General features: G+C 40.6%; 1 protein-coding gene across 2 annotated transcripts in view; it reads left to right on the plus strand.

Moving 5' to 3' along the window:
* Positions 1-21,137, plus strand: part of LOC126397948 (retinal-specific phospholipid-transporting ATPase ABCA4-like) — a 47,453-nt gene that overhangs the window by 9,301 nt on the left and 17,015 nt on the right. Inside the window, exons 8-19 of one of the 2 annotated variants that reach the window (XM_050057048.1) lie at positions 4,608-4,697; positions 6,779-7,013; positions 8,288-8,427; positions 11,833-11,949; positions 13,708-13,905; positions 17,168-17,373; positions 17,456-17,632; positions 17,840-18,062; positions 19,541-19,762; positions 20,090-20,294; positions 20,698-20,775; positions 20,915-21,124. In XM_050057048.1, the coding sequence (XP_049913005.1) occupies positions 4,608-4,697; positions 6,779-7,013; positions 8,288-8,427; positions 11,833-11,949; positions 13,708-13,905; positions 17,168-17,373; positions 17,456-17,632; positions 17,840-18,062; positions 19,541-19,762; positions 20,090-20,294; positions 20,698-20,775; positions 20,915-21,124 (2,101 nt within the window). Of the gene's footprint in view, positions 1-4,607; positions 4,698-4,845; positions 4,993-6,778; positions 7,014-8,287; positions 8,428-11,832; positions 11,950-13,707; positions 13,906-17,167; positions 17,374-17,455; positions 17,633-17,839; positions 18,063-19,540; positions 19,763-20,089; positions 20,295-20,697; positions 20,776-20,914; positions 21,125-21,137 lie in introns of those variants that run through there. The other variant, XM_050057047.1, reaches the window with a different exon arrangement.

Raw genomic sequence — 21,137 nt, forward strand, 5'->3', positions numbered from 1 at the left:
CACACATAATCTGAGGGGACCCCTCCATTATTAACCCCATCAAACAAAATGGGGGCACTAGAGAGCTCATTTCTTATCTAGGCCTAACCGCCATATCGATTTTTACTAAACTTGGTAGATATGTAGAACAGCACGCCTCAAGGTGACTGGAGATATTTAACTCTAATTGGCAACTGGGTGGCACTATAACAACAGAAAAATGCTTAAAAATGGCTAAAATGTGACTCCCCCTGTGGCTGAATGTTTGTTTTTTTTCTCCTAATTTTTGGTATGACTAAGTCATGGGGTATGACTAAGTCATGGTATGGTATGCTGTACATAATCATGGAAACTGTCAGTGTGTCATTCTGTTAGTCAGTCATTCTGTCTGTCCCACGTTTTTCTACTCACTGACGTGGTCAATCTATGTGAAACTGCACATAGGCATTGAGGATTGGCATAGGTAGAAGGTGACAAAGCTACCAATGGGTATGGACTAGTACTATATTAATTATTTGTTAATATATATATAAATATTTATAAATATGTTATAAATACTGTTAAGGGCATCAATAAGTATTGCGACTTTATAATGGCCACCTTAATAACGTTTATAGATGATTTATAAACCAATTATTAACAATTAACAAAGTGTTACAAATATGTGGTCCATCTATCTATAATTTTTCATACAGTTTTTTTAATTTACAAATGCCTTCTGAAAGGTTTACTAAATCATTTTGTAATCATGGAATTTCTATGACTATTATCTATTAAAATAACATAAATTATAGCATTAAACATAATTGTAAATGTTTATTTTATTGTTTGCTAACAGTAAAATAACTTTAATAATAATGGTTAAAGTGTTACCCAAAATAATGAAAGAGCTTGAAGAGGTACATCTACTAGCTCAGAGTCATCATGCTTTAATGATATCCCTCATCATTGACTCACAGCTTCAGCTCTGTATCAGAGAGATGTCCCCCTTACTTTGTACACTCAGTGTATTAGCTGATGGTTGCAGCTCATGTCTGACTTCACATCAGCAGTCTGTGCTCAAATCACATCTGGATCGAAACTTAACAAGCCCACACAGGCCTATCATACAGCATGTTTAATGTTGGGAGCCGCAATGGATAAACAGCTGGTAGTATTTTTGTAAGAGCTCTGACTCACAGGGTGGGACAAGCAGTTCTCAGGGAAATGCACGTTGGCTTTGTGTCTAAAGTAAATAAAGTCTACTGCAGTACATCATTATCCAGGAATGTTAAAGTGACAGTATTTTAATATCTTAAAGATTCTGAATGTGACATTCAGAGCGTTAATATAGCAGCAAATCACTGTTTGCTCTGTAAAGATATAGTGGAGTAATGGTCATGCCATCTGTGTGTGTGTTGTTATCCGGGCTTCTCTATGGTTTGTTGCAGTTGTGTGTCAGTGTATGTGTGTATCCCACAGGCTATTTCATCACTGCAACTTTGCACTGCGCTCATACAGCACTTATTGCTTCTATTGGGATGATGATGTTAAAGTGTAGCACCCACCCTCTGGTTCCACCCTGCTTAAGACTGTCTGAGTAATTAACACTTTTCTAAATACAGAAAACAAATTTGACACAAAATTGAAAACTGCAAACATAAAAATGACCTCTAGAAATTAATCAACTAACCTCACGTAGTTGAGGAAATTGCTGGGAAGACCTTATTACTTTTAAGCAGGGTCTTATTTATCTGCATGACTTCACTAAGAGTGTGCTGTAGCTCAGCCAACACGCGTCAGATAGGTGCAGGTGATGTGAAACAGCCATGAGCATTAGCTGAGCAGGCAGACCTGGCCTCCGTGTGTAATTAGCTTAGTGAAGAGACACTCCTCTGTTTGGTAATCACAGGGCACTTAGAGTAAACATGTCCCACAATGAGACAGACAACAATGGCTGATCTCTGCCTCATCTTCATCCAGGTACAATTACATGGGTCTGAGTTACGTTGATTGTCTGTCTTGTACTATTGCAGGTAAAGCTAAAAAAAAAAGTGCTTGATTTTGATGCCATTTATACCAGCAGGAACAACGTCACAGAAACTTGTGCTGTTTTCACTTTGTGAGTCAGTGTGTGTGTGTGTGTGTGGGTGTGTGTGTCCTGGAGACACCTGTTGTTGTTACTGGAGCTACTACAGAAGCCATTTTGAGTATTTGGCCAGTAGTTGTCTTATTGTCTGTGTACAGATTTGGTCACAATGGTGCAAGATGCAGTCATGAAACCTTACAGCTGTGTAGCTGATATCAGAATGAAGGCCGCGGTCAAGACAAGTGTAGTCTGAGCGAGGGCGGTGGAAGAAGGGGGGCAGGAGATAGGAAAGAGGGCCATTACCCCTCCACTTCCATCACAAGATGATCTCAAGTTTTCAGACAAATTAATTTCTTTATGTTATGGTTGAATTGTGCTTAGTGTATAAATTCAGTAGCTTTCTTTGTGTAAACAGTTTGTTTACAATGTCCCTACCTGACAGAATGTGAAAATCTTTCCAATGCCCCAGAATTTCAGGGTAGAGACCCATCCATGATTTGTGTTCACATAATGACATTCCATCATATACTCAAGATTCATAGTGCGAATAGCAATCTTGTGCTCATCAACTCTCAGTGTTAGATGTTGTTTAGTTTGGGTGACTGCAGGGACATTTCAGTGTATTGATATGTGAGTGCAACTGCAGTTTATAAATGACTGGATTCTGAATGTCTTAATTGTGTTTGGGTGTACAAAATCATGCATGAGTGGAGTTAGAGCACAATGACCACGGTGAGGAAAAACCAGCAGGGTGAGATGGTGTCTCACCAAACACTTTCTGTATGGTAACTTTTGGAACCAAAAGTAACCCTTCAGACATGGTACCTAGACCCTAGGTCCGCTTAGCATTTCCATCGCAAACAGTACCCTTAAATGTGGGCGGTGTTCTTGTCACTCACTGCTCCGTCCATCACTCACTGTATTTCCTCATAGATGGAATGTCTGCATCTCATTTATCGTCTACAGAACAAGGTTGCACGCTGACATTTTCAGAACAAAATATAACAGGCTGCAGTGAGAGTCTCTCTCCATGGGATATTTGAAATATCGGGTTTGTGCATTTAGTCCTTCTAAGGCAAGCATAGCTGGCTGGACCCCACAGGAACGACTTTTTTTCCCAAGTGAGGATTAGAATATATACAGTTCACATAGTCTGGTCGAAATTAATATATACATTTTCAAAAGTTTTAAGATCCACTTATTACTAAAAGTCTGTGTTATCCATGAGAGACCAAAAAAAAACAACAAAAGTAAGGGTCAAAGTTGTCATATTGTAATTTAAGGTGTGTTTATAAGTTAAAGTTCCACCTTAAAACTTGCCGGCAGTCGGCCCAGTGAATTAAGTTTTTTTTTCTCCGACTCCAGCTGCTGTGAGAGGCAGCAAAACATCCTTTATTTTTATAGTTATATTTTACTAATGTAAAACTTGGCACAGTATGAACAGTGGTTACAAAACCAGCCACAACTCAGCCCTGAGCAGAGTGACCGTCCTCTACTGACCAATCAGACTGCAGTGTTCACAGCTCCACCTTTAAGTACCAGATCTGTGTGCTAGGTACCCCAACAGAGGGGGGACCAAACATGGGGACGGTACAGAACGGTTCATTGGTACCATCCACAACTTTTCACTGTGGAAATGGAAAACATGTGCACCAAACTGAACTGTACTGAACTGTACCAAACTTATTGGGAGAAACAGGGGTTTAAGTGGAAAATGGAGGTTTGAAAAGATCAGAATGTTAGTGAAAGTTAGTGGGTGTTCGAAAAAGATCCCTAAAAGACAGAAAGCGTTTTAGGATGTTCCAGTGTTTAGGCATTGTTTGGTATTGTTGCTGGATGATGAAGCAAACTCTTCAGGAAGGTGGGAATGTTTGTCTGTGCTCACTGCTCGCTGATAGGCTCAATCTATATATGTGAGAGGGAAGGATGTCTCTTCTGGCAGCTCTGTGTCTTGGCCTCGAGCTGCTTCCTGGAACCTTTAGCCCATTGTGCTGTGAGCTGGCTGGAAGATCCCTGGGCCAAGCAGCAGATCCTCAAGAGAAAGCAGTGCTCAGCAGATACAACACATGAATGATGAAGGCAGTGTTCAGGTGTTTCTCTCTGGTCCACCAAAACATGTTTATGTCACAACATATTTTAATCACCTAATTCTCTATGAATCTGTTTATAAGACAATAAGACGTTAATGTGGTGGAAATTGGCTAGAAATAAGTTGCTTTACAGCACTGAGACACATTGCTTTATGGCATAAAACAAGAACTTCTTTATTTTGTCAGACAAAGAAAATAAGACAAATACTTTTAAGTTGTGTCATGCCACCTGGTCAGACTGCTTTTATCAAGTGTCAGCTCAGACAAACAAAGTGACTCCAGGGAGGGGGACAATAGTAACATCCTCTGTGTCAGAAAACAATCAGGTTCTTGGGAAATGTGGGGTTATATTTGAGAAATATTGCACGTGCAAAATGCAAACGTTTGGCGATGAAATGTTTGCACCAAGTAAAAGTGACAAATATGTTGAAGTGTTTATATTAAGATAATGTATTTATGTTTCTCTCCAGCTTCCTCGTGTGCTGGACAATTACTCAGAAGGCCTTGAAATCCGTCTCTGGGTACGGGTCGTCTCTGCGGTCTCGGACAAACTGCGAGAGGTAAGCCATGGCCTGTGCAGCCCCCAGTATAGCTCCACTCAAAGTTCACTGCCTGCTATATTTAGCTGTCAGGAAACAGTTGCTTCCTCTCGCCTGAGATTTTACGCAAACACAGACAGTAGGGGGATTTCATTTAGTGCGTATGAGGAAGGCTAAATCCAGAACAGCTACACCTCTTTAGCTTTAAAAACAGATAGATCATCATAATGGGATCAACCTAATGGAAACAACACAGAGGCTGCAAGAACAGGTGAAGCCTCCAGATGTGGAGAAGAACATCAGGAGTGATTGAATGGTTTGTTTGTGTTTGTCTTTCTCTCAATGACACTGAGTCCATGCACATTGTTATTCTTCTCCTTAGATTACCCTCATCGCTGTTTTCACTTTTAGCTTGGTCACTGCTGAATAAGTTGTCTTATTTATATGTTTATTCTAAACATCCAGCACACAGTGGCGTGTGGAAATACTGTTTTGTTTGTTGTGGATGTTTCTATGGAATATTTGGTGAAGCTGACAGCCTGACATCCTGTTGGCAAGACACTTGTCTTTGTCTCGACTGTAGACAGTCTGCAGTCGAGACAGACGACGTGCAACAAAATTGGAAAAATAACCTCAAACAAAACAAAAAACAAACAAACTTTGTGATCAGACAAGGCCAAAAAAGAAAGAAACATAACAGTGTCACCTTATCTCTAAAATATCAACAACAACCTCATTTACAGCTTTGTGACGATGCATTTTTCATATGAAGTTAGGAATTAAGTTAAGAACTATTTAACACAGAAAGTAACACACAATGAATGTTGTGTCAGCACTGATCACTGTAAGACTTGAAAGTAGTAGATGTTTTCACACATCTACTTAATATGTACTGTATATGTATTTTTAACATTTTCAAATATACTGAATTAAAAACTGCATGTAAAATTGAAATCCTTATAGTATGAGCAACACATTCTCACTCCGACCTTGTCACATATTGACGTGCTTGGTCATGGACTTTCCACTAAAACACATGGTTGGGTTTAGGCAACAAAAGCAAGCTCTGGATGTTGACAACTTTGGAGTTAGACCGGGCTCGTATGAGATATAGTGGCTGATGTCATTTTGTTTGAGGTAATTTGATTGGCTGTAGCTGCTGTAACTGTTTTGTTTAAAGTTTTAATTTGCTGAAGGCCTCTTCATTTTTCTCCTCACCCTAAGGGCACAGTTACACATGAGCAAAATGACTTAGTCTTTAATGACTTAAAGACTTATGTGTGGTTGACCCTGTTTGTTGCCTTGTCTCACCAGCTGACACTGTATGATACTGGCAAGAAAAATGGAAACTGCCCCACATGAGAGATGCTGGCAGTGAATCAGGAGAGTCAGTATTTAATAGATCTAGCTAGCATTCAGCACCTGTGGCTCAGAGGTAGAACGGGTAATACACTAATTTGAAAATGAGCAGTTTGATCCTCCAGTCCGAAGTATCCTTGGGCAAGATACTGAACCCCAAATTGCTCCCGATGGCTGTTCCATCGGTGTGTGAGAGCGTGTCAATGGTGACTGAGTGGCAAGTGGCACCTTGTATAGTAGCCTCGGCCACCAGTGTGTGAATGTGTGTGAATGAGTGAATGTGACATATAGTGTACAGTAAAAGCACTTTGAGTGGTTGGACCACTAGAAAGGTGCTCCACAAGTGCAGTCCGTTCAGCTGACAAATACAACCATCACATCTGGCACTCCCCAGCACGAATATCGCCTCTGCAGTCGATAGTCGTTTACCTACATTTGCTCATGTGTTACTGTACCCTGATGGTGGAACATGATTATCGAATCACCATCCGGTGTGTGACTATAGGGTGTAACCTATGTAACATATCGGAGTCAAGAGACTTGGTTTTGGCTTTAGGTATTGTTTACTGTATTTTTCAACTTTCAGCAAAACCCTGCATACCCAAAATAACTCTTCAGCATCATCGACTCATGTTACTATCGGACATATCTTTAACATGAAAGAAATGCCATGTGTTAAATCTCAAAGTGAACACTTCTCTGCTCTCATTTAAGATCTGTTGTCCTTGTTTATCTCTCCACAGTTATTCCAGATGAATAGCTCCAGGGAGCTCCTCCAGGCTGTGACTCCTCTCTTCCAGAACAACCTTTCCTTGAGGCAGGTGATGGCCGCTGCCTCCAGCCTGGTGTGTGGCTACACTGAAGGTGCTTTCTCCAGAGTCACCTCTTTTAACTGGTACGAAGACAATAACTACAAAGCCTTCCTGGGAATCAGCAGCGGCAGGGCACGGGCCAGTGACACATACGACAACAGCACCAGTGAGTAGATCATTTATTAGTGCACTGGTGTGACACATAGTAGGCGTTGTTCCAGTCTCAAGCTTTTGGTTTTACTTTTAAGCCAGAGGCTTTGTTGTTGTGAGTGGAACATCGTCTGTGTCATTTTTTCTGGAGTAATAGTTCTTAAATTTCTGTTGAATGTCAGTGGATCTACTGGTTTAGTGTGACGGACTCATGAGGTTTGAACATTATCACTTTAATTACCTCTGCCAAGAATTTTGAATGCAATTTGGTGCAAAACAAAAATCGAAACAACAAGATAAAAGCTAGGTTAGTGCTGGTCTTACTCTAGTGGAACCCCCATGAGATCATTTCTAAATCTTGTTATGGCCCATATATTCTGGCCACCTTCTGAAATAGAAAGGCAAAGTCTCTCCTCTTCCCATGTCCTCCATGGGAACTTATTTTGGAAAAAAATATGTACAGTAGTCAGCGGCATGAGATGAATAATTTTAAGATCCCATTTGAATTGTGCCATGAATTACACATATGTTTGTCAATTTCACAGATTATTTTGCAAGTCAAGAAAGTTGCAGTTTCTCATAGTGCCTATTAGTTTTATGTGAAACTGCTCACTACACCTCTCATCTCACACGAAAGACATCACCAATACCAGCTAGCTAGCTAGGTGAATTAGCCACGCACATGTTCCACACACAAATGTAATGTAATGTATTCAGTGACTCCTGGTCTTTTTATCTGCTTCAGTAAAAGAGAAAATTAGGGGGGGACAAACTGTGACTCTCTTTACGTGCTAAATTATCTTTTAAGTTGTGACCATCATATGTGTAATTCATGGCACAATTAAAACGGGATCAACAAATTGATTTGTCTCTTGCCATTAACTATCGTAAATATTTTTTTTTTTGGAAATAAGTCAACTACAGATTTCATACAGTCATCACCCCACTAGATATGGTATATTTTATATTTTTAACACATATTTGTCATGGTATGTATCATACTTCTTGTCTCGTTTTGTAGTTTTATGTATGGTGTTTAATTGTGCCTTTTTTTCCTCTTTTTTTTTTTTTACAAACCATAGAAGATTTTTTTTTTTAAATCTCTGTACCCTGCATGCCACTAATGGCCTCTGCCCCAGCACTACAGATAAAAAAATAGTTTTTAGCTTGTTTCCATACTAAATTATCAATAAAATAAAATAAATAAATACAATTTATCTCTTATGCCATCTGCCATATTCTCTTTCAATAGTTTGTATCAGTTATATAAAACATAACCTTTCCCTGCAGCTCCTTTCTGCAATGATCTGATGGAAGAGCTGGAGTCCGACCCCGTCACCAGGATTGTGTGGAACTCTGTCAAGCCCATGCTGATGGGACAGATCCTCTACGCCCCCGACTCACCGGCTGTCAGGCAGATCATACGAAATGTAAGCAGCACGGGCCACTTGTTGGAGGCAATACTGTAATACAATATTCCAGTGAGTCATTGTAGTAGGATTCTGCACATACACTGAGAGCTTACTCTGTCTCTTATATTGAGTTTCTGTTAGACAAGACTTGATGCATTTTACTTTGCGCAGGTTATTTTGAATGTGTAACATATATATAGAGAGAATGAAAAATATATAATAACAAAATATCCCAGATTACCACCTTTATATGATTTCTGTCACCTCATGACATCCACATCTTTGATTTGGAGCAAGAAGCTTTCAGTAGTGAACAATGCATTTTCCCTCCAAAGGAGATCAGCTCTCCTCATGTCATGTCCAGCCCTTTGTGTCTCGATGTAGATACTTGTTGGTCAAAGCCCTTCAGGGGGGCAGCAGTCATGGATGGCTTGGTTGCAATGGAAGAACACAGGCTGATCAGTTGTGGTGACTACCACACAGTCTACTGGCGCCACAGCTTTTTCAGTGTTATGTAAGCAGTAAGGGACCGTCCGTAAAGACGTGTGATCACGCACACAAAGACACACACTCGCATTTCCTCTTTCCTGACCTTTAATGCCCTCTTTGTTTTCCTCTTCCCTCAGATTGGGATCTTAATTGCACCAAGAAAGTAATGACTAAAGGGTTAAGTCATTTCTTTACGAGACCGAAAACATGGCCTCTGTGGGCTCTTTGTTTTCTTCCTCTTAACTCTGTCACGCATCACTTTGTTTCAGAAGAAACTCCAAGTGAAGCACCATGCATTTAAACATATGTTTTCACGCTTTATGTGACTGCTCTTGTGTATAATGATGAGGTATGCTGGTTTCCTCTGCATCCCACCATCACTGCTACTTTACCTGGTTACTCTTAACAAACACAGGAGGAACGTATGAGGGATGTCATATGCTGTAAAGCCCTGTGAGGCAAATTGTGATTTGTGATATTGGGCTTTGTAAATAAAATTGAATTGAAAAATTGAAAATTGAATTGAACACACAGGCCATATCATTCAGATCTGCGTAAAAACCTTGGTGTTTCTTTTCAGTTAAATTTGATATACTGAACATTTTCAGAATTAAAATCAGATTCATTTAAAAAGTAAATTAGCAAACCTCATAGTTCAGTACGTCTGAGCTCTTATTTCTTTAGTGTTTTATGCTCCAAAATGGCAGTGGCCCAACATACTGTAATGTCAGACCATTTAAAAGGTGTGTCTTTAAAAGCTTTATATACTGTTTTCTAGCCAGTGGTGCCCCTAAGGGGGGGCCAGAAGGCGTGGGGGCATGGCCCATAACTGAAGGCTGACACTACTGTCTTTAAGAAGCTGTGCTGTGCTTACTTTTAAAGCTAGCATGAAGGTAGTGATATCATTTGAAACTAAATAACCTAAGGCATCCATGTGTAACAACCATGTTGGCATTGCTTGTCGTAAAGGGGGCTAAAAAATGCTCCATAAATAGGCAAAATTTTGGGAAAGGAATTATTGGCATGGTGATTTTCAAAGAGGTCCCTTGAACTTTAACCTCAAGATGTCTCAGTTGAGTTCAATTTTATTTTTAAAGCCCAGTATCACAAATCACAATTTGCCTCAGAGGAATTCACAGCATATGACATTCCTCTGTCCCTGGACCCTCACAGCAGATAAGAAAAAACTCCCCCTAAACAACCCTTTAACAAGAAAAAATGTCTGACTGTACCCACAAATCTCCCCTAAAATTGAGAAAGTTTGCTCTCAGTAAATGTTTTTCCCTACATTCACTGAACTCCGTCAAATTACAGCTGTTCATTTGTCTTTTTAAGAAAATTGAAAACCAGCCTATTGGAAGAACAATGATTTGCCTATTGTGTATGTACAGATACATAACACATTATTGTGGAGGTTGTTGTGGAACTCAAAATAGAGATCAAGATAATTAGTGTTATTAACTGTAAAATAAGACACCAATGTGCATCACTGTGCAATTTTTAACTCTCTATATTGACATAGTTTTCAGCTACCCTAAGCAAATTCTTTAAATTCAGTTATGGCTTTTGGTTTTGGTGTGAAACCCCAATATTTTCAGTGGCCTCAAATGGCCACCACTATGAATATTTGTGGGGCACCCCTGTATCTGGCATCTTAACAAATACAGCTGTATGAGTTCTAGTCTTACATAAATGGTGTAAAAGAGCCCAGCATTCATGGATAGGTTTAACCAGATGACCAATTTTTAGTACTTCTCGGCTATGAAAAAAGCATAGGCATTTATTCAGTTGTCTTATGGTCGGCTCCAGACACCCCCCCAAAAAAACAAAGAAACATCAAAGAATCAAAGAATCAAAGAACTCAAGAATAGCTGATAGGAACCATGTTTGCAATGGTGCTGGAGCTCTAAGCAAACTCCTTGATATGTTTGTTACCCTCTTACATAGAGCGGAAGATGCATCTGATTAGGTCATGTCAGGGCACCACAAGTGTTTCATTAAGTTTAATAGATAATACTTTCAGAAGTAAACTTACTACATGTGCTCACATATGTAGGTATATGCTAAGTTAAGCACAAAATACCCCACATCTTGGCCAACTACAAGATTCCTCCACTGCCCCCTTGAAGAAATCACCTCAAGTAATCCCCCCACAGTCCTCCTCCTGCTTTTGCCTGCCGTTTTAAACTGCCTCAGGGAATGAGGAAGCACTCACTTGTGGGAACCTGACTGGGATTCACTGGGCAGGCTGAATGCATTCGGCCAGTTGTCACCAACAGCCTCTATTGTCACCCTGGCTCCATTGTCCCCATTGTCACCCAAAATCAGACACACACAAGAGGAAGGCGTTTAATTGGGTGTACTCTTGAGTGCTTTCATCCCCCACTGCACATGACTGAATACTGAAATAGCCGGCCTTTGGTATTTGCCTCACAAAGCACTGTACCCACACACATCCAGGGTTTTAACGATAAGCGTGCAGTAAATATTTGACGATTTGGCACAGAGTGCATTTGTCGCACAGTTGCTGGTTATCTGAACAGGCCCGCGGGAATTCTTTGTGTGAGAATGTGTGTGTTGTCTTTGCAAAGCCTGTTTTCACAGAGAGTTTAATGTGGGAATGGTATGTAGGAGGAGATTAGGAGAACTGCGACAATGTGTGCATTTGAGTTTCTGAATGTCGTGTACACGTGCACGTGTGAGTGATTCAAAGTTTCCCCCAACATGTTGATTTCTTCTATACATGTGTGAAAAATGTTTGTATTTGCATACGTTTTACATGTTTCTGAATGATGTGCACCCTGATATGGACATTTGTCAGAATAGTTGTGCGTGCATGTCTATTTTTATAACAATTTCCTGCCCTTTGATTGTTGAAACACCAACCGCTTGTTTACATACATGTGCACACACACATTTCTATTTCTACCACAGGCAAACACAACATTTGAAGAGCTGGAGAGGCTGAGGACGATGGGGAAGGCCTGGGAGGAAGTGGGTCCTCAGATTTGGGCTTTTTTCCAAGACGGAGTCCAAGTCAAGATGATCCGGGTAGGACAGCAATATAGTGTGACTGAATAATTGGGTATAAACAGTACACCATAAATAATGAGAACACGTATCAAGTCTGGTAGAAACTCCTTTAATATGCAACCAAATATTGGGAGAAGACAAAAGATTGCAAGCAAGATAACTGCATTTTAAATCACAGCTGACTTTACTTCTCTTGTGGTCTAAAATTACATCCACATAAAAGCTCCTCTGTACCAAATACAGCAGATATGATCAGGATTCGTGTTGCCATTCAGCCGACATCCAATGCCAAACAATTGTCCCTTTCAACAAGGTGATTAATGATGTTATTTTATCCTGATCTTTTCCTCACTGATCATTTTTGCCGAGGCCCCGGGAGTTCACATAGTTTCCTGCTTGAATACAGAACCTTATCTTACCTAAATATGCCATCTCTTTCCCTTTTCCATCCATTCCCTTCTCTTTGAGTGTCTAACTTTCCCTGTTATTCCTCTATAAAACCCATCATTTTCTTGTTTTTGTCTTTGTTTGAGTACCTCTTAGGTTATAATCCTCCTTGTTATACCTTTTCCTGTGAAAGACAAATGTAATAACACTGTTAGTGCTTTGATCAAAGGGACAGTTCACCCTAAAATCAAATAGACATATTTTTTTTCTCGTACCTGTGGGTAGTGGCGTGAGGTAGTTACCACAGGCCCACTCCTGTGACAGCCCCAGTGCAGGCTTGTTACCAGTTATAAGGCACCATCACAGACAACTGTTTATAAAAAAGCCAAAGGAATCTATTTTAGGGAGCTTTGCTACTTTTTCCTCCAGTTCGTTTCTCTCTTGTCCTTTCTTAGCACCGCTTTTATGTTTAAAAGGCATGTGTGCTTGCTGGAGTTGCAGATATGCTCAGCTTGTCAGTCTTGACTGATTTTGAGCCTGAGCTAGCTACTGTATGGTGTTGTCTCGTCACATGATCAAATAGAGACTCGACATTAGGCAACATTAACGTACATGTTACCCAACAATCATAGTAATCATACAGTTTATTCATGGTTTTTATATTTCATGTAGAATAAGGATATAATTTTGTTATAGGTTGCTACTGAATATTCTACCAAAACAAAAGGAAACAAAAGAAAAAGAAAATCATGATGGAGATTGGTTTGCAATTTTGAGGGCATATAGCCCATAGCAAATGGCACCATTTTTAATTTAATGTCAGTTCTTCTTTGAACACAGTTGTAGTTCGGAGGTGGCAATTTGAATCATTCGCACCCCACCCTACGGGCCCCAGTGCAACCGCACTGCCTGCACTATCTATATTTACGCCCCTGCCTCTGGTGCTGTTCATCAGTCTAGATGATATTGGATGTAGAACTGTCTGCCTTCTCTCAAATATAATGGAACTAGATGGCACTCAGACTGTGGTGCTCAATGTGCCAAAAAAATCGATAAACTGAAAAACTCAACAGCAATGTCTCTTTTCAGAAATCATGACCTGGCTACTCAAGATAATCCACAGACCTTGTTGTGAGCAGTTTCATGTATTAACTATTTTCTTTCTACTGAACTACACCCGCCAAAAAAATATGTATTTTGATGTTTGATTTTTGTCGCCTATACATTGCTTTCTCTTTCTCTTTTCCTCTTGGTTTTGTTGTTATGAAATGTTTATTGTGTTCCTCCTGGTGACTCAGCAACATCTTCCTTAAAGAAAAATGTTCTTGCTCATAATGGAAAAACACTCAGGGTAAATAAAGCCTGTTCCCCTCCTTCCTTTTGTTTTAGGACACCATCCAAAATCCAACAGTGATGGATTTCATTGACAGGAGTCTAGAGGAGGCGCCGTTCTCCTCCAAACACATCCTCAACTTCCTGCACAACGGCCCACCGGAGGACCGTCCAGCCGACGTGCCTGATTTCGACTGGCGAGACATCTTCAATCTCACTGACCGGGTCATTCGGATGCTCAACCAATATGGGGATGTGAGTTGACATCACTAAAGGACACCTGTCACTTTAGCATTCCGTTTATGTTGTAGTGTAGACATTACCTTTCTCTAAAATGCCACCACCTGGATTTTGAGGAATGTGTGTCAGTCAGCGTGTGGAATTATACTGACTGGTCAAAGGGGGCTCCACATTTCAAGATGAAAATAAGGTGTCAGGATTGTTTTTGCTTACTTCTCCCACTGGGCTCTGACAGCAAGAATGTGGACTGTTTTCCACATTTTGCTCCACCTGAGATGTTAAATTCTAGGAAAGGCCTATTGATGAAATAATCCAATTAAGTTTAGGCCCTGTCACTGCTTGGCTATACTACTATGCGCTCAATACCACTCTTGACGTGGTGTGAGCATTTAGCTGTCTCTAGGCTCTGCAATTTGTCCGGCCGTCCAGAGACATGGAAATCTACCCAGGTGGGCGAGAGCCAGAGCTGTCGAGTCTCTTTTGTTTACTGCTGATGGAGTGGAGGGTGAAAAAAAAAACAGAAAAACATTACAAACCTTCTCTTGTGAGGGCCCTCCACATTTAGAGGAGCAATGCATTTGAAACAAAGTTAAAATCACCCCTTTCCATGTGGAGGCTAATCGGGATGAGAGGCCTATCACACTGGGGGGTGACACGGGGGGCACCTTGGGGCATGGCCGGGTGGATGGTTGGTGCTCTTTGTTTTTGTCCAAGTTGAAGCTTACAGCACTTGAGTGTGACAGAGAGAGTGGGAACGATTGAGGCCGATTAGATACAGCTGTCACTCCATCCACCATCTTTTATAAAGCAGCAACAATGACAGTGGGCTTGATGGCTGGTTGGCTGCACGTTGGTGGTATGCATGCATATCACACCACACAGAGGGGCTGCAGTGTTGGTGGGTGAATGCCTGGGTAAATGAAGGGACGGTCTTTGAGATTTGAATAATTTGTTGGGTGTGTTTAGTGTAAGCCTACATTGTGTCTGTAAATGCATATATGTGTGTGTGTTTTGGATGCATGCCTGTGTTTGCATGGCAAGCTGAGTGTTTTTGGGATATCTGTGCATGCAATCTCAGTTGTTGTTGTGTTGTGTTGGAATGTTTTCTTCTGGATCACAGCCCTTCCTATTTGCATTAGCCCTCAGTGAATGGCTATATCAGATACGCTTTGCAGGGAAGAGACAACCATTCCTGAAGTTTCTCTGCAAATGAGGGCGTAGTAAAGTGTGGATGGTAGTGACTTTAGGCAACCCTGGCAACTCTGGGATTTTCACCTTTTTCACCAGCATGGCGGTCTATCTGTCAGTCAGACCAAAACTTTTGTCCAGACTGAAATATCCAAGTAACTATGGAATAGATCGCCATTTAATTTTGTACAAACATTCATGGTCCCCTGAGGATAATTCTAGGATGGCTTTAGTGATCCCCTGACATTTTTGTTGCACCACCAGCAGGTTGTTAAACACAAATGAAAATGTAGTTCTGCCAATATATCCCTCTAAATCCTACACAGTAGACCTTTAATGGCTGCACACACAATTTTCTTCAGACATTCATATTTATCCTATTGAATTCTGTGATCCTGTGACTTCTCTAGAGCCACCATGAGTTGGCATTTTTAGCTGAAATGTTTTGGGAACTGTTGGATGAGTTTTAATCACTTTGATGATCACCTGACTTTTCAGCTGGTGTAATCATCACTAATGACATTACATAAACAGTGTATAAAGATGGACGACGCGTCCTCAATTACCTTTTTTTTGTTTTTTGTTTTTACAAACTTCATTAAGAGCAATATATCAGTACAACTCAAGATTTATCAAATCATTACAAACATTTCAATATCAATATTGTACAAAATAGATGAAAAAATGAAAAACAAATGAATATAATCAGAGAACAATACCAGAGTGATGTCATAGAGGAAATAAAGGAAGTCAACATTGCAAAAAAAAAGAAAGAAGAAAATAAATAAAGAAAAGGAAAAAAAAAACACAATTAGGATCTGCTAAATAATAAAACTGAATTGTTTAAAGAACCTAATAGTTTTAGTTAATTTATTCCACTGTACAGAAGTGAAGGTAAATTATCCAGGAGGCGGGCGCTTCCAGTGTGTATCAAAATTCCCGCCCATACACCTGTCTGACCAATCACGAGCAGCGCCACTGAATGCTAGCCCACTGATTGGCTCACACAGTTGTCAGTCAAGTTGTAAACTACCCGTTTTATATCAGAAAAACGAACACTTGAACAAACAGCAGCGTGATAAAAACTACCTCAAATGACAGAAACCACCTCTGGGAAAAATTTATTTGATATGTACATAGAGTTTTTAGTTTGGCCCATCTGCTAACATGGCGGGGCCTGGGTTTATGACCGTTACTGCAGCCAGCCACCAGGCGGCGGTCGAGATGTTTCGTCCTCACTTTTGGTGAGCTGTCGTGTCGTCCATCTTTACAGTCAGCGTCACATTTTCATCAGCTTCACCTGTACTTTGTTTTTAGTGAGCACTGAGCATGACAGCATGCTAACATGCTAAACTAACTGATTGATGTTAGCATGCTAGCACTGTCTTTGTCAGTTTGTTAGCAGGCTAACACGCTAAAACTATGACGGTGGATGTGGCAAACAGTATGCCTGCTTGATGTTAGCATTGTCAGTATGGTAGCATGCTGAATTTATCATTTAGCTCAAAGCATCATTATGCAGAAGTATAGCCTCACAGAGCCATTAGCATGGCTGTTTAAAATATATACTGACCCATTAGCTAAATTCTTAGATCAATAAGGTGACAGTTGAGTGCATTATGTGTTTCTTTACTTCTTTTAAATTTTAATTGTGTAATATGGTGATAACAGAACACGTGCAGACACATGTCAACAGTTAGAAGAGATTATATGAGACATAATAATAATAATAACAATAATAATATAAATAAAGACCAACAAAAGAAGACAATGCAAAACAAACAAGGATTGTTTGAAAACAGATTTTTTTTCCTGAGTACATCTGCATGAGAAACTCATGATTCACATGTAATTATGTCAGCTTACATTTAATTCTGTACATTTAAAAAGAGTTTAAAACCAGAGTTATCAAGGTTAGATATTTTAAGTTTCTTAAGTGCTTTTTTTCTGGTGGATTGTTTACCTCTCTGGCTGGACTTCAGCACTTAAAATGCTGTTAAGCTGGTGCTCTGCTTATATCCAGAGGTTTCCCTGGTCTAACACCTGGCTATTTCCACATCTGTATCACTCTTCATTCTTCTTGACCCAGTGTGTGCTCCTGGATAAGTTTGTGGCTGTGCCTGATGAGGGTACCGTCACTCATCTGGCCTTGGACCTGTTGGAGGACAACAAGTTCTGGGCGGGCCTTGTCTTTGTGAATATGCACCCTTGGACCACCAGCGTCCCACCTCATGTTAAATTCAAGATCCGTATGGATATCGATGCAGTGGAGCGCACCAACAAGGTCAAAGACAGGTCGGAGTCAAAGTCAAGTGGAAATGATGGGTTTAATATAACAATGACGAACATAGAGATCAAGTATGTGTGTATTGTTCAGGTACTGGGACCCTGGCCCTAGAGCGGATCCTATGGACGACTTCCGCTACATTTGGGGCGGCTTTGCTTACCTTCAGGACATCATAGAGCACGGGATCATCAAGACTCAGACAGGGAAGGAGTGGCCACTGGGTGTTTACCTACAGCAGATGCCCTACCCTTGTTATGTGGATGATCTGTGAGTGGAAAACATGATAATTACTTTAAACTACTTTAAACTGACTTTCGTATAGCTTTTGACTGTCAAGATACAGTCATTACGCTAACAAGTTAACTGCTGTGTTTACAGTGACTGATACATTGCGAGAATCACACTATTCTGGTTCACCCACTTCAATAACTGTGTCCCTCTCCATCTAATTTCTCCTTCCCCTTCTTTATCCAGCTTCATGTTGACATTAAACCGCTGTTTCCCCATCTTCATGGTGCTGGCCTGGGTCTACTCTGTGTCAATGATAGTCAAGAGTATCGTCCTGGAGAAGGAACTCCGCCTGAAGGAGACCATGAAGGCCATGGGGGTCACCAACGGTGTAATCTGGTCCACCTGGTTTATTGACAGTTTCCTCATGATGGGAACCAGCACTGTTCTCCTGACAGCCATCATCATGGTGAGGAACGATTTTCCAAACAGCCTCGAAAGGTTGTCATTCCTGCGCCATCAAATTTGTCTCATACAAGCACTGTGTCTTTGGGCAGATGACCTAACGCCACAGTAGTTAGAACACTGATGAGTATACAGCACATGAATGGAGCTCGTAGAGTTTTTGTAGGTTTCCTGTACCATATTCCATCACATTTCATATTACCTTAATATCGGCTGTTCACTTTAATCTAGGGCTGCCACGATTAGTCGACTAATCGATGACTAATCGACTATTAAAATAATCGGTGACTATTTTAGTAGTCGACTAATCGGTTTGAGTCATTTTTCATAGAAAAGTACTATAAAAGTACCCCAAAATACTCTTACTGCAGCTTCTTACGTTCAGATATTGGCAGCTTTACACACTCTCCCGTGACAGTGAACTAAAACCCTTTGGCGTGAGTATGAAACAAGACATTAGATGACGTAATTTTGGGGTTTGGGCGAGACAGACCGACATTTTTCAACATTTTAACACATTTTTCGATCAAATGATTAGTCGACTAATCGAAGAAATAATCGACAGATTAGTCGACAATGAAAATAATCGTTAGTGGCAGCCCTACTTTAATCGCATTTAGTTGCTATATTTTATTATAAAAGTTCATACAACAATCCAGTTTTTGCCAGAAACACCTAATCTTACTGCAAATCATTACCAGATCTTTTCCCTTGAAATAACTAAGTAATAATCGTTGCCTCACTGATAACATACATATAAATCATTCATGAAAGAACTGTGAACACCATGACATCATGGGAATTATGTCAACGGCTCTGCAGGAATGGGCAGGTCAATAATTAACTCTTCTGTGTTGTAAGAGTCGTCTCCTGTCATCAGCCAGTGGTTCAGCTGATATGTTGTATGCTGTAAGATAGATGGGCTGTTATGACCTCTAGTGGATGATATGTGTAAAGCAATGATTTACATCAAGATCCCCCAGATAATGTCTATATTTCAGGTCACCAATGTAGTATTTATTATCCGCTATTTCACGTAGCAGCTATGTCTAAATTTGGTTTAACATCACAGGGTTTCTATATACTTTAAACAGACTATGGCAGCAATGAGTTTGATTCAGATAATAATGCAAAAGACATGAAGTCACTGTAAACATGGCGTCCTAGACTGGAATATTTCACATAATTAAAGCGTTATGTACATGCTAAAACAAAATATACTGCATATGTAACATTGTCATACAGTGGAGGGAAAATATCTTTTCTAAGTTTCAAGCTATTTAAAGCAGCATTTAGTATGGAAAAAAACTGCGTCTCTCTCACTTCCCTTGCCAAATAGTTTTAGTTTTAAAAAAGCATGTACATAAAGACAGCTTTTTGTTAGGCTCCTTACATTAATCCATTTGCAGTGTGTATGTTTGGCTTTGCAGATTCAGCGAGTTGCAGCTAAAAACTCTGTTTCTCTCTGTGTCTGACCCATAGGGAGGAAGGGTACTCAACTACAGCAACAGCATCATCCTCTTTCTCTTTTTGCTCACCTTCACTACGGCTACCATCATGCAATGCTTCCTCCTCAGCGTCTTCTTCAACCAGGCTAACCTGGCAGCAGCCTGCTGTGGCATCGTTTACTTCGCTCTTTACCTCCCGCACATCTTCTGCTTCGCTTGGCAAGACCGTATCACCAAGGACATGAAGATCTTGGTGGTGGGTGTCACATCTCGGCATCTCCCTCTCTATCAAGGGATCATGTTTCAGTAAAAAACATAGTAATTAATCACAGTTACACTCTTCCTAAGTATAGTGCCACATATAGAAACTGATTTTGTTCCTTATTGTATTACAGACCTAAAAACCAAAGCATTATAACTATGGCTCACTAAACAAAGTGATTCAGAGGCCCATCACACATTCACAAATTCAATGTTATATAAACATCATGGTTGTAGTTTTAGTTCAAATACAGAGTGAATTGAAATCAGACTGTAAATGGTTGAAAGATGGCCTTAATGATTTTACCATTGCCCCCTTCAGAGTCTGCTGTCCCAGGTGGCTTTTGGCTTTGGGACGGAGTACCTGTCGCGGTATGAAGAGCAAGGCCTGGGCCTGCAGTGGGACAACATCCAGACCAGCCCTCTTGAGGGGGACGAGTTTTCCTTTTGCACCTCCATCTGTATGATGGGCCTGGACACTGTGCTGTATGCTGTGCTGGCCTGGTACCTGGACAATGTCTTCCCTGGTCAGTTTATTAGAGAGAAATAAATACAATATTCATTGGGGTCATGGGGGGCTGAAGCCTATCCCAGCTGACACTGGGCAAGAGGCGGGGTACACCCCGGACATGTTGCCAGACTATCACAGGGCTGACACATAGAGACAGATAAAAATTCACACTTGCATTCACACCTACAACCAATTTAGAGTCACCAGTTAACCTGCATGTCTTTGGACTGTGGGAGGAAGCCAGAATACCCGGAGAGAACCCATGCTGACACAGGAAGCACATGCAAACTCCACACAGAAGGGCTCCCCCACCCCAGGGTTCAAAACAGCCCTTTGCTGTGAGGCTATGCTTAGTTGTTTTCATTTATTTACATATTTATTGTAGCTCATACATTATATTTTCTCTGTTTTCATCACAGGCCAGTATGGAATTGGTCGACCATTTTACTTTCCTCTTCTCCCCTGTTATTGGCTCAACAGTGTGGCTCCAGCTTCAGGTACACTGACCATTTTCCCAATTCACTTACTGTGCGTAAGGAAAGATTTATGCTAAGGGGAGAGACTGTTATCCAGTGGCATAATTTAAAGGATCTCAGCTTTAACTTGCTTTTAAAATCCTTTCTTTGTTCTCCAAAGGCAATGACAGACTGGGGTTGGATAAAAAAGGCTTTGATAACCTGGCCAACAAAGAGCAAGGAGAGCAGCAGAAGCAAGAGGAGGAGGAAAACCAAGATCAGAAGAAGGCCAAGACTCTGGAGGAGACAGGCTCGTGTGAACACCAGGATCAGCGTGAGAGGATGGAGAAGGAAAACCAGGCTGAGTCAGAGGACAACCAGGACAGAGATGGTATTATAGTTAC

Source organism: Epinephelus moara, chromosome 11 (genome assembly GCF_006386435.1).
Source record: "Epinephelus moara isolate mb chromosome 11, YSFRI_EMoa_1.0, whole genome shotgun sequence".
Classification (NCBI taxonomy): Eukaryota; Metazoa; Chordata; class Actinopteri; order Perciformes; family Serranidae; genus Epinephelus; species Epinephelus moara.